The 12,495-nt window shown below is 38.0% G+C and overlaps 1 protein-coding gene across 1 annotated transcript in view; it reads right to left on the bottom strand.

Moving 5' to 3' along the window:
- The window catches only part of antxr2a (ANTXR cell adhesion molecule 2a), a 59,446-nt gene extending 47,522 nt beyond the window's left edge, over positions 1–11,924 (bottom strand). Inside the window, exons 1-7 of the mRNA XM_088304337.1 lie at positions 11,441–11,924; positions 7,716–7,787; positions 2,854–2,925; positions 2,658–2,739; positions 2,470–2,574; positions 2,303–2,371; positions 647–727 (exon numbers count right to left, since the gene is read on the bottom strand). Of these exons, the coding sequence (XP_088160463.1) occupies positions 647–727; positions 2,303–2,371; positions 2,470–2,574; positions 2,658–2,739; positions 2,854–2,925; positions 7,716–7,787; positions 11,441–11,634 (675 nt within the window). The 5' untranslated portion in view covers positions 11,635–11,924. The remainder of the gene's footprint in view (positions 1–646; positions 728–2,302; positions 2,372–2,469; positions 2,575–2,657; positions 2,740–2,853; positions 2,926–7,715; positions 7,788–11,440) is intronic.
- Positions 11,925–12,495: the final 571 nt, after the last annotated feature.

Genomic DNA, 12,495 nt, shown 5'->3' with positions numbered 1-12,495 from the left:
CTACAGTAAAGACATTCACTCACACAAACACCCTTACATGTTACAGGAAATTCTCGTGCGCACACGCACGCACACACGCAAAACACTAAAATACTCGTAAAAAATACTGAAAAGCTGAAACACACAAACTACTGATCCACTCCCACATTACAATACTGAAACACAGTCACACTTGCCAGTAAAAGTTCAAACATGAAAATTATTCAGACGCAAAAACTACTAAAACGGTGACACAAAATACTGATAAACTAACCTATACACACTACCCAAACGCACTCACACTCCTGAAACGCTGGCACGCACACCAGTTAAACAACTACACTTAAATGCCCTAACACACACTCCTGAAACACTGTGACACACATTCTTAAAAAAATATATTAGCTGACACAAACACTACTGAGACAAACAAAAACTACTGAAACACTGACACATACTGTAGGCACCACTGATATGCTGACACACACCAATTCAAATTCACACACACACGCACACACACACCCACACGCACCCAAACACGCATCGCTCGGGCTTTTCCTTTCGCAGCGCGGGTGAAGTCGGCTTCAGGAAATGAGCCGTTTCCGACTTTTACATAAAACGCCGGAACTGAGAGAGAGTAGAAGATGAAGGAGGAGGCCCCACTTACAGAATTGACGATGCCTTTGAGCGCGTGGAAGCCATCTTTGACGGGAAACACCTGGTCCCTGGTGTCGGCGATGTCGGCGAGCTGCGAAGTGGGAGAAAAGGTTTGAGAACGGCACAGTCCGGTTTGGACTGAGCCTTGGCTTTGGATCGGCAGGCGACGGAGCAGATGGCCCAACTGTGGCAAACGCTCGACGGTGGCGCAAAGGGAGACTAATGTTGCCTTTGTTTGGGACTTAACAGTCGCCGGATGGTTACCAATGGTTGCCATAGTTACGGAGGGGGGGTGACAGGACGCCGCATTGGATCCCGACATTGGTCAAATGTGGCCTGCAGGGTTTTCTACTATGTAAATGCTCTGCCACTGACTTAATCAGGCATTTTAAGAAAATATTTGCAATGAAAGAGAAAATGACAAACATGCCTGCAAATTGGAAAATGCTATGTTGACAAAGCTGTCAGTCCGCCAGTAAGTCAATAAGGAAGTACAAGTAGGTATAGGTAGGTAGAACAGTTGGTCATTTGGTCAGGAGATTAGGTTTGTTTTTAATCAGTAGGTAGGAAGGTAGATGGGACCGAGGTAGTTAGGTTTGACTAGTTAGGAGGAAGGTAGGTCGGGCAGTTGGACCGTCGGTAAGTATAAAGGGTAAATAGGCAAGTTAGATGGTCAGCAAAAAGGTAGGTCCTGTGGCTAGGTGGTCAGACAGTTAATAATTTGGTAAGTCGGAAGGTTTGGTGATCACTCAGTAGGTAGGTAGTTAGATCGGTTGGAGGTAGTTTGGTGGGTAGGTATCTAAGTAGTTAGTTTGTAGGTAGTTAGGTTGGTAGATGGGAGGCAAGGCAGTTAGTTGGTTAGTCGGTCGGTCGGTCAGTCAGTCAGTCAGTCAGTCAGTCAGTTGATTGGTCAGTAAGTAAATAAGTAAGTGGGTAGGTTAATGGGTTGGTAAGCGGGTCAGTAGGTACTTAGGTGGCATATTTACATATAGGTGCATAGCTAAGAAGCTAGCGACCAAGTCAGTAGTTACGAAGGTAGGAAGCTAGAACAGGTAGGATAGTCAGTTGGTCTTTAGGTAAGTTGGTAGTTAAGAAGGTAAGCGGGTTGGTCAATTGGTAGCTACGTTTATGTAGATAGATTGGTTGGAAGTGGAAATTTAACAAAACAATGAAGGACATTTGAAACAAGTGTTTAGTGTTGTGTCAGAAAATTTCATATTTATATATACTCGTATGTCCCGGCAGGCAACGCCTGACCAAACTAGGGAATGAAACCTTGATCGCTCTCCTCTTCTGTGCAATGTCCCGGTGGGATGCAAGAAAAGCAAACCTTCCTGATTTCATGTGACATCCTGTCATTTGAGCCCATTTACACCAGGGCGGGGTGCGTCAAAGTGGGTCAGGGAGGCCACTCAAGTGGCAAGGGATGAAACCTACTGGAGGTTCTTTCATAGCCCCTTCCGCACAGAGCTGGTGCCAATGCACCATCATTTTGTTTTACGGCCAAGAAGCAAGCCCATTGTGCACAGTGACCTCATACTACACATTATTGTGGTATGCTGTTTGAATGAGTTGCTGCTCTGTGTGTATAAAGTAGCAGTTGTCCGAAGGTTTTGAATAAAAACTGACAACCCTGTAAATTTTGCATTTTGAAGCGTTCTCGCACCTGCTGCTCATCAAAATCCTTGATGCCCACGCAGTAGACTCGAGCGCCGTACTTCCGTGCTTCCTCCGCCTTGAAGACCCCCCGAAAACACACAAAAAAAAGGAATGTAAAAAAATTACAGAAAATCCAAATTTCAGCCGGGAAAAATAACTCAAAAGGGCCGCAACTTGTTTGACAGTGAGCTCGTGAATGAACACTTCCAGCTTCCCATCCGTCAGCGCCAGGATGATGCTGGACGACTTGATGGTCTGCTTCTGGATCTGATCTGTGGCCTACGGAGTGAAGAAGTCGGGCAAAAAAAAAAAAGTTAGGTTCATTTCTCGCCACTCCAAGTCAAAGGCTCACACATGCTCACTGCTTTGATGCCTTCGTGCATGTACGTCTCGCCGGCTGGATTGACTGCACGCAGCTTCTCCAGACCTTCTTCGATCTCGTACCTTATAACACACAAAAAAAATTAAAAATTGTATGTTAAGCGACCGCTAATGTGTCACCATTTTCTAACTGAAAGTTTTAAATGCCCACACACTAGCAATAGAATGCAAACTTACCGATCCCCAGTCAGCGGGAGGAGGACGTGAGCTTGAGCCGAGAACACGATGAAGGAAACTCTCATCCTCGGACTAAAGGGTAAAAAGAAAGAAAAAAAACATTAAGTGCATTACATACTAATTTCAGTTTATGAAAAGAGGCACCCCCCACAACCCTGTACGGGATATAATATTTTTTTTCATGAATACAGTTAATAACTGTAAAATTTACAGGTTGTTCTTTAATGTGATTTACACTGCAGGATTTTTGACAATATTATTCTGGCAACCACAGCTGCTATTTTTTTCCCTTAAATTTTTTTTTTTTTTTAACAATGTGGAAATTTTTGTGGGGGCTGTATGTTTTGGGGCTTTCTGGGGGAAATGTTGGGAGCGGGAAAAGATTTTGTGGGGGAAGATTTAAGTTGAGGATTTTTTTTTTTTATGGGTTAGGTTGAGCAAAGATTTTCTGGGGGATATTTTTGAAGCTTAAGTAGATTTTGTGGACATTTTTTGAAGGCATAAAATATTTTGGGGAGTTAGATTTTTTGAGGGGAACAGGTTTTGGTGCGATTAGCGGAGAGAAGAGTTTACAAATAATTTTTGTTGGAAAAAAGATTTTTATGCAAAAACAATTTTGGTGAAATATTTTATGAGGGGAAAATATATTTTGGGGGAGAACAGAGTTTTGGGTGGGAAAATATATTTTTGAGGGAAGGCAAATATTTTTTTGTGGCTTTTTTTTTATAACATTATTTTTTTATGGGGGGGAGGAACTAGGTTTTTAGTTTCCGTAGTTCATCCTTGTTCGCATACACAGCTGCCACAAACAGTGGTGAGGTAAAATAGGGGAGCACTTTGTTATGGTCCTATAATATTATTATTATGAATATTATCAGGAAAGGCGATGGCTTGGCAAATTGCTTAAAGCTTCCACAAATGCCAGCAGGCTATGAATCCAATATATTTTCAACGCGTGGTGGAAGCATATTACTAAATTTAGCCTTTTTTTTTTTTTATAAGCAGCTTCTGTCAGCCTGAAGGAAGTCACAGCTAACATGTTGTTGCTGTGATATGAGTCACGTCCTGCAGGGCAGAAATATGGACACAAATATGTACCTGACAAGTTTAACGGCACACAGGACAACGCTTAGCTGCATTTGATGACAAAACTGTATACATTTAATCGAGTCTGTTGCATACATATGTGAATATAGTCAATTTTGCGAACTTTTTCAAGGACATTCACACGTTGAAAGGAGATTAATGGCGTGTTCCGCTTGGAAAGAGGATCTTGGTTTTTGCCAAATTTAGCTCACGCAGTTTGAGTTGCTCCGGCACCGTTTCTGCCGTTGAATTAAAACGTTTCCATGACCTTACCTACATGGGGGGAAAAAATATTTATATTAGCTTGTACACTCTAAAAATAACTGTGATGTTATTCATACTTGTAGAAACAAAGAGTTAAAGCCAAATACTTTGTAGAATGGAAGTATTCAGCATTTTAATTTTGCAAAATACACTTTAAAAAGTAATGTCAATTTACACTCGGAAACATTATTTTACATAGTTTAGATTTTTGTTCTTACCTCTATTTACTTATTTGGCTGCCTTTAGTTGATCTATGTAGGTTATCTGCACATTTACAGGTGCCAGATCTTTGAACAACTTTTTTTAAAGTCATGTCAATCAATATTTGATATTCTATTCCTATATTTGTCATGTTTAAATAAATGCTATGCTATATTTGTCATTATTTTGTATATCCAAAGAATATTGTGCAGCTTTAAAGAGTGCAGAATGGCAGATCTCGTCATCTTGGAAATGTTGGAAAGTATGGTCTGATTTGTATGTTTTGTTCCTTTGTGTTCAAAGTGTAAAAGGGAATTGCAAATGAGGACATATTGGGTGGAAAGAGAAAATGTGACACTTTTGCTTTGCCGGGCGTGAATTTGCAAAGCACAGCGGCCAACTTGCAGCGTTCCCACTGGCCTATGAGGAGCATAAGCTACCCATATTTGGCACACAATTTTACTTTTCAAACTTTGTTTGGACATTTTGGTTTGGGTCTGTATTTATTTCTTTATTTATTTGACATCTTACTTGTCATCAACCATCCCGACATCAAATTGGTGCTGTTAGGCTGTTGAACAGCACCATTTGAGGATGTCACTTTGAAATAATAAATAAGGCTTTAATTCTGAAGTATCACACAAAAAACAAAACTTTACCAAAAAAGAACTAGACCATCAAATAATATTATTTAGTTATTTCGGGACTTTTTTCTGGAAAGATTATATTTTTTTTTTCACTGATTTCTTTTTTTTTTTACTTTTTATGTTAGAAAATGGTAAATTTTATCTACTGAAAAATGTCTTAAAAAAGAAAAAAATGTATTCCAAAACAAATACTATTGTCATAAAGGTAGGCCTAGGATTAGTTTTATGAATTATTTATCTGTTAGGGACATTTTTTTCTTTTTTTTTCCAGAATGAATGTAGAAGAATCAAGCTTTTTTTTTTTGTATATGAGTAAATGACTATTCTGGTTAGAAATTATATATTTTTTAAAGATGGGATTTTTACCTTGGGAAAAGAAATCTTAAATCCATAAAACCTGAAAAACAGATTTATCTATACAAATAAGCATTTTATCGAGACAAACTATGACTCATTTATTGTAAGATGACTTATTACTTTAAAAAACTGTACTTCATCTGAAAGGAAAACAAAAGAAACTTTTTTTTCCCCTCAAAAAAGAATATGACTAATCCCCAAAATACTATTATCATTCATTTTACATTTGCAGGGCTTTTGAGTGACAGATATGGGAACAAAGCAGGCTTTCAATTTGGAATTTACCTCAAACAACATGTCCAATTTGTGTCCGCTTGTCCGAAATGACTCTTGAATTGCAACATGGGACATATTGGGTGCAAAGAGAAAGACAAGATGTGTTTTAAACTGAGCATGTGGCAAGAAACGCTTTGAATTTGGCGACAAGTTGCACACGGACGCCATCCAAAGTCATCTGTGGAATGCAAGCTACAAAATGGCCGCAGTGCGCATACATCAACCAAATGACGTTGGCGATTGTATACATGAAGTTGGCGCCAATATACGCAGCATGGGTGGGGGGGGGGTTTATAACTTCCTGTCGAGATTGGTCAGACGTTGCGTAGCCATTAGCCACACACGGCGGAACAGAAGTGTTGGCCGTCTGCGGGGATCTTCAACAGATTGTCTTTGCCGCCTCCCGGCCGTCTTGCTGTACATTGTGTACGTTGTGCTGTGGTCGGGGGGGCGGGCCGATTGGCTTTCGGCTTTTTGGCTTTCATACAAAAACACGCACGCGTTCGGGCAGGGTGCAGCAGAAAAGTGCTGGAAATGGAATACTTCAGAATGTGACGTGTATCAGGTTTTAAAAAGATATGCTCCACGTTACAACGTACTAAGTTTCAAATTTTAACTCGAGAAGTTTCACATCATAATGTGATAAAATTTGTTTCACGTTTTAACGGGAGAAGTGTCACATTATAACGTGAAATTTGACGTCATAACGTGGTAAGTTTCACGTTACGTGATAAGTTTCTTGTTTTAACATGATGTCACGTTTAAACATATATGAGTTTATATGAAAGAAAAAATGTATTTATTTTTTTAATATTTGTTGTTTAGTTTTTTGTTTTGTTTTGTTTTTTTCATTAATTGGAAGAAAAACAAGTTGTGGAAAAGAACGTCAGAATTTTATGTGAATTGAATAATTTGCCCAGTTCTCATTGAGGGAAAGTTGTACTTTTTCAAGAAAATAATAGTTATATTTTTTAAGATTTATTTTTTTAAAAGAAAGATTTGAATAATATCAAGATTTTTCTATTTTTTTTCTTTTAATGAAAGTCACAATCTTGAAAAAACAAATTCCAAAAAGTGCATTTCTTTTTGTGAGTTGTCTTGAGAAAAAAAGGTGAAGAAGTCACTCACAAGAATTGACTTTTAACAACCCGCTGACAAAAAAAAAACATTGAGGAGATAAAAATGAGAATTACATTTTTTTTAGAAGGGGCAAGACTTATTTTTCCAAGATCCTGGAATTCCACCCCCCCAAAAAAAGATGAGAATATTTGAAAATGAAGTGTAGAGGCAATCAATAGATATATTTTAGAATAAGAAAATGGAGAAAAGTCATCAGTTTGTCCAGTCGTGTTCTTACTGTACATAGCCCGAAATGGAGGAAGTCAGGAGTTTGGGTGGGTGCGTGATTGCGTGATCGGCGGGGGGTGTACGTGTGGCGGCCACTCCCGTGGCAAATGGCCGTTCTCGCAGCCCAGAAGAGCGGCCGACTCCGCCACCCACTCCCACCTGCTGCCTTTGCTATTTTCTTCATGCGGGCAAAGCGAGTGAGCGAGCGAGCGGCGCTTCTGGCGGGGCCGCCACCGTCTGTCCTGTAGCTGAGCTGGCAGCCGGCGGCGACGGCGCTCACACTTTGGAGACGGACAATTTTTTGGTCTGAATAGGACGCGCGGTCTCATCCTCCGAAAGTCGTGAGCGGAGCCGCAAGGCCGCCAAACGTGCGAAAAATGTGTCAGGTTTCCAAGCGGGAACAAAAGTGCCGATTGTGCAGCCTACAATTGGTTAGCATCGTACGCGACACTATGTTGGAGGAGAAAAGTTAACGATTAAGTCGGATGTTTTTCACTGCAACAAATCCCGAGTTAATCAAGTCAATTTATTTGAGAAAAAAGTTATTAGCATCTTAAGTAATACGTTTCTCGTGGGGAAAATGAAGTTGTTTTTCCCACATGAAGAAGTTTATTCCTTTGAGAAAAATCTATGCGCCGGTTTGTCCACTTGGGAGGCTTGCAACACATGCAATAACTCACTCACCTGACAAATCTGTCCGTAAGATTCCTGACAAAGGAGTAGATCTCGAACCAGTTGGCGGCGACGCTTCCCGACCTGAAAATAGACAAAAACGTTGCAGCTCATTTTGCGGCACGTGTGCAAAACTAAATTCCAAGAAAAAAAAACAATTGACCAACAGAGGACGGTTGAAATTCACCAGAACAGGAAGTGGCACAATATTTCACCTAAGGACACCTTTTGCTTTCGTGAAGCAACAGGTCGGAAAAAAAATGTGAACATTAAGAGAAAAAAAAATTCATGTATTTCTGGGAAAAAGGAGGTTGTTGTTTTTTTTTTAACTATTTTTTAATAGGAAAAAATATTTTTTTCAAGAAAAAAAATTATTTTATGTAATACCTTATCATAGTTGAATTTTTTCGAGAAGAGCTGCAGGGCCTGCTTTTATCATTGAGATAATTTAATTTTAACGTCATAATTTGCATCTAAAACATTTGAGCAAAGGGCACTGAGCACACAGAAAATGTCAAATCTTATGAGGACAAAAAAATTGCAAAAGAAATTAAAATGTCTATTTTTTTCAAAGTTTTACAACTATAATGGCATATTTAAAGGCAAAGATATTTTTTGAAGATATAAATCCACTAACAAGATGTACTTTTTTTGAGAAAAATATTAAGAAATAAAATAATAAAAAAAGAAAAAATAATTTTCACAAAAAATATCTGATTTACACATAAAAAAATCAAAAAGGTTAAGAAAAGATGTTCTAGAAAAAAAAAACACAGCATATTATAAGCCGCTACTTTTTTCCTGGATTTTGAACCATGCGGTTCAGTGTCGCGTTTCTGTGGATTTTTCTTTTACCAGTAGGGGCGCTCTATAGTTTACAAAATAAATCTCTATTTCTTTTCTCTTGGGTCTGTTCTGTTTTAATTAGCAAAGTTGTTGCTATGTTAAAAGGCACTGTGTTAACAATCTGTTTATGTACCTTTATGTGGATTCACAGTGCAAATCTTGTTTAAAAAAAACTAATTTATTTCAACATAGAAAACTGGCTTATAGCAGCTTTTTTTTTTTTTTTTTTTTTTTAAAGAGTTGCTGTGGTTTATATACATGTGCGCCTTATAATCCGGAAGATATGGCCAAAATGCAAATTCAATATGCAAAAGTCATAAAAACTAATCCGGAGCTTGTGCCTAACTGACGCATGATGATGAACCATACTGACTAAAATCTTCAGCAATGCTGTCAGCAAAAAAAAATAAATAAATCGGGGGGGGGGGGTCAACATGAGTGACTCTTTGAACACTTGAAGGAGTGATTGCAATAAAATGAAATGACAAAAAAAAGATCTCAAGTTCTGGGACATGACGTTTTCAGCGTGATGATGCAACTCCCCCTTCCTGCGTTTGCATCATAACTTGAACTTGCTTTGCTGCCTTCCCCCAAAGCAAAACATGTGTCACCAAACTCCAGCGCAGCCCAACCCTAGCATCCGTCCACGTCGAGCCAGCTGGGCGCCCGGCCCGGAATGCCGACCACACGCCAATTTTTTTTTCTCTCGAAACCTCACAAAGTTACTGTGTCCTGTTAGTAATTATTAATTACTCATCACTTGTGTATCGCTCACTTCAAGTGACAATTTTTTTTTTTTTTTTTAACCGCAAAAAATGACTCGTGAATAAAATTCTTGGATTCTTTTTGTAGAAAATCACTTTTTCAAGAAAAATACAAAGAACCCTGTTGGTGTGAAGCTACTTTTTGGGGAGGGGGGGGGAGATTCTTAGTAGAAAAATCATGTAACTTAAAAAACATAAAAAAAGAATCCTATGACATACTTTCAAGGAAAAAATAAGTTGAACTTGTTTGTCATATTTTTCATTTAAAAACATCAAGAATGAAGTCATATCAAGGAAAAAAGTTGTATTGTCAAGAAAAAACATGTTATTTATTTTAATTGTACTGTAATTAAATCGCATATAAAAAACATTTCATATTACAAGAATAATGTTTCTAAGTTGTACTTTAAAGTTACAATATAAAGAATAATATTCGATGGCGATACCATACCAGTACGAGAATTCACTCTTTCAATACACACCAATAGTGAGTGCTTAAAATTTAATTTAACACCCGGACAAAAAAATGTGAACAAAGCCCTTCCTTTTGACGCAGATGATGATTCGCCAATGTCAAACTGACGCAGTTTAGCGCCAACTATTGCCGAGAAGGACTAACTTAATGCCAGATTTTTTTTTTTTTCCCAAAGTGTAGTTGGATTGCTTCGTCAGCCGACAAAAGGACTCAATATCTTATACAGACACCTGTTATGGATGCTCACCGATGCTTAATTTTTAGAGAAAAAGCATGTGACAGCGGCCGGTTGGTAGACGTCTACTACAAGTAATAACTCAACTTTACTAGCACGTACGTATGTAAGTCCCATTACCAGAGTAATTGAAGGAATAATTGATAGGAAAATTAATTCTATAAAGATTTTTAGTGACAGGCCCATAACACAGCCAATGAAGTTCTTGTTTGGCCAATTAGCATTTGGCGTTCTTGTACTACCTTGTCCGGGACAGGTGTGCTACAACCCGTCGGAATCTAATCACTTGACAGAATGGAAGTATTTGCCCTATTAGAAAAAGCAATATTGTTATACCATCCACAGCATTTCATAATGTTACACTAGTCATTGCTATTCACAGCCACATTGGTCTGCTACCTTGGGGTTGTTTTGATATGTTGTGCTGTATTAGCCAGCCGTCAATTAATTTTGTGTTTTGGTCAGGTTGTGCAATTAGTCAAGGTTCAATTATGATTATTACATGCAACAATTACAACATATTCAGTATCATATTATATATAAAACATTGTTAAAATAGTACTCATTTTATGTCTCATACTAGTTTTAGTGTACTTCAGTTCAATATTTGAGCGTTCTATTGAAATTGTTTTTCAAATGTTACAACAGTTTTATTTAGAAGTGAATAGCAAGTAAAATCCAATGCACTCTGTATACAAATCTTTCTCTAATGTAAACAATTGCACCTTTTTTACTTTGAAATTATTTGTTTTATAAACAATTCAATCCACTTACATAATTATAGCGTTTCAAATAATGATATTTGTCTTCATATTGTTTACATTTAAACATTTTTTGTCCACCACCCCCCAATAAAATAAAACTGTAAAGTCACTGGGAGGCTGAGACACTCCCAGCATGCTTTGCAGCACTTGGGATGGTACATGATCATTATTTTGGTTGTTTGATACGTTTGAATAATCGTGATTTCAATTTCCACTAAAATAATCGTGATTTATATATATTTAACATTTTTATGATCGAGCATCATTATGTTTGAGCATAAGCAAGACCAGTTTTAGTTCTCGCACAAACTATCATTCAGGATGAGACACATCACCATTTCACAGATTTGAACGCAATCAAAGGAGAAAACTTGTCGAGGTGGTGAACAGGTGTGCTATTACTTTTCAGAGTATACTCACTTAATGTAAGGAAAATATTAGACTTATTAATTGTTTGTTTGTTTGTTTTTTTTGTTTTGTTTTAACAAAAAAAATGCTTATTGTTATGCCATCCACAACCACTCTTGGGCATATTTACACGGCACCTGGTGTCGTTACGATAAAACGTGATAGTATTAGTGAGTTACCGCCACATCTTTGTTGACATGAAAGCTCTTTTCAGCAAGGGAGCCGCTCTAGTGCGTGTGTCTTACTTGTCGAGGACGAAGTAGAGGTCGAAGGCTCCGTGGCAAGATGCTTCCTCCGCCCAGGACGTCGAGGCAAAGACGCCCAACAAGAGCGTACCGAAGGCGGCCGCACGCCACCAACGCTGCCCGGGTAAAAGTTGACTCGACGGGGAGAAGTCAGGCGACTTTTGGGGCATTTTCGAACGTTTATCTCGAGACATTAGTGTGCGAGACGTTGACGACGACGACGATTGACAACTTGGCTACATGTCAAATCACTACATTTAAGTCCGCGGCAACATGTGAAATAGAGGAAATTACCGCTGAGACGTCATCGTTGTTGACTCATTGTTCGCTCTCTTGCAGCGTCGGTAACCCGCAAACAATAGTCCGAGATTTGCGTAGATATTAATTAAAAGAAAAAGTGAGAAAAGCAGAGCAAAATTGAGGAAGAGGGACGCTACAATACACAATAAAACTTGCCTAAACTCCGACTTAGTAAATAGTGATGCGTTCAGGAGAAACTCGGATTTGTAACTATCCCTCTTCACTGAACCTGGGGAAGATGAGAATCGCGAAAATTGTCAATCAAATTAAAAAATATATGTTAATTAAATTTATGAAGAAACTTTAATGTATCAAGGCCCTTAAGTTAATAAAAAATAAATAAACACATATTTTTGTGAAAGAAAAACTAACAGTAATGCAGAAATATTTGTAAGAAAACTTTTTTTCTGAATCAAACCCTTTTTAAGAAAATAAAATGTACTTCTTAGCAAAGTCAGAATTCTATGACATTTATCCCAAGTTTTCAAGAAAACAAGTATATTACAGATGAAAAATATGTCATCTACAAACGATAATGGCAGGTCAAATAGGGCAAATTCTGAAAACATATCTTACAACAGTAAATTCATATATTTCTGAGAATTGTATCTGTATGAATTAAAAAAAAAAGATTATTTTTCAATGAAAAAAATCTGGATGAATGTGAATTATTTATCCTTCACAAGATGTTACGCAGCAATGTGTTTTATCATACCTATGACATCCCCTCACGTAAGAAACCTTTCCTCATTGGT

Source organism: Idiotropiscis lumnitzeri, chromosome 1 (genome assembly GCF_059441095.1).
Source record: "Idiotropiscis lumnitzeri isolate Australia: NSW breed Sydney's pygmy pipehorse chromosome 1, RoL_Ilum_1.0, whole genome shotgun sequence".
NCBI classification, from domain to species: Eukaryota; Metazoa; Chordata; class Actinopteri; order Syngnathiformes; family Syngnathidae; genus Idiotropiscis; species Idiotropiscis lumnitzeri.
Note: the sequence above shows the minus strand (reverse complement) of the source record. Positions and strands in the feature narration are given on the sequence as shown.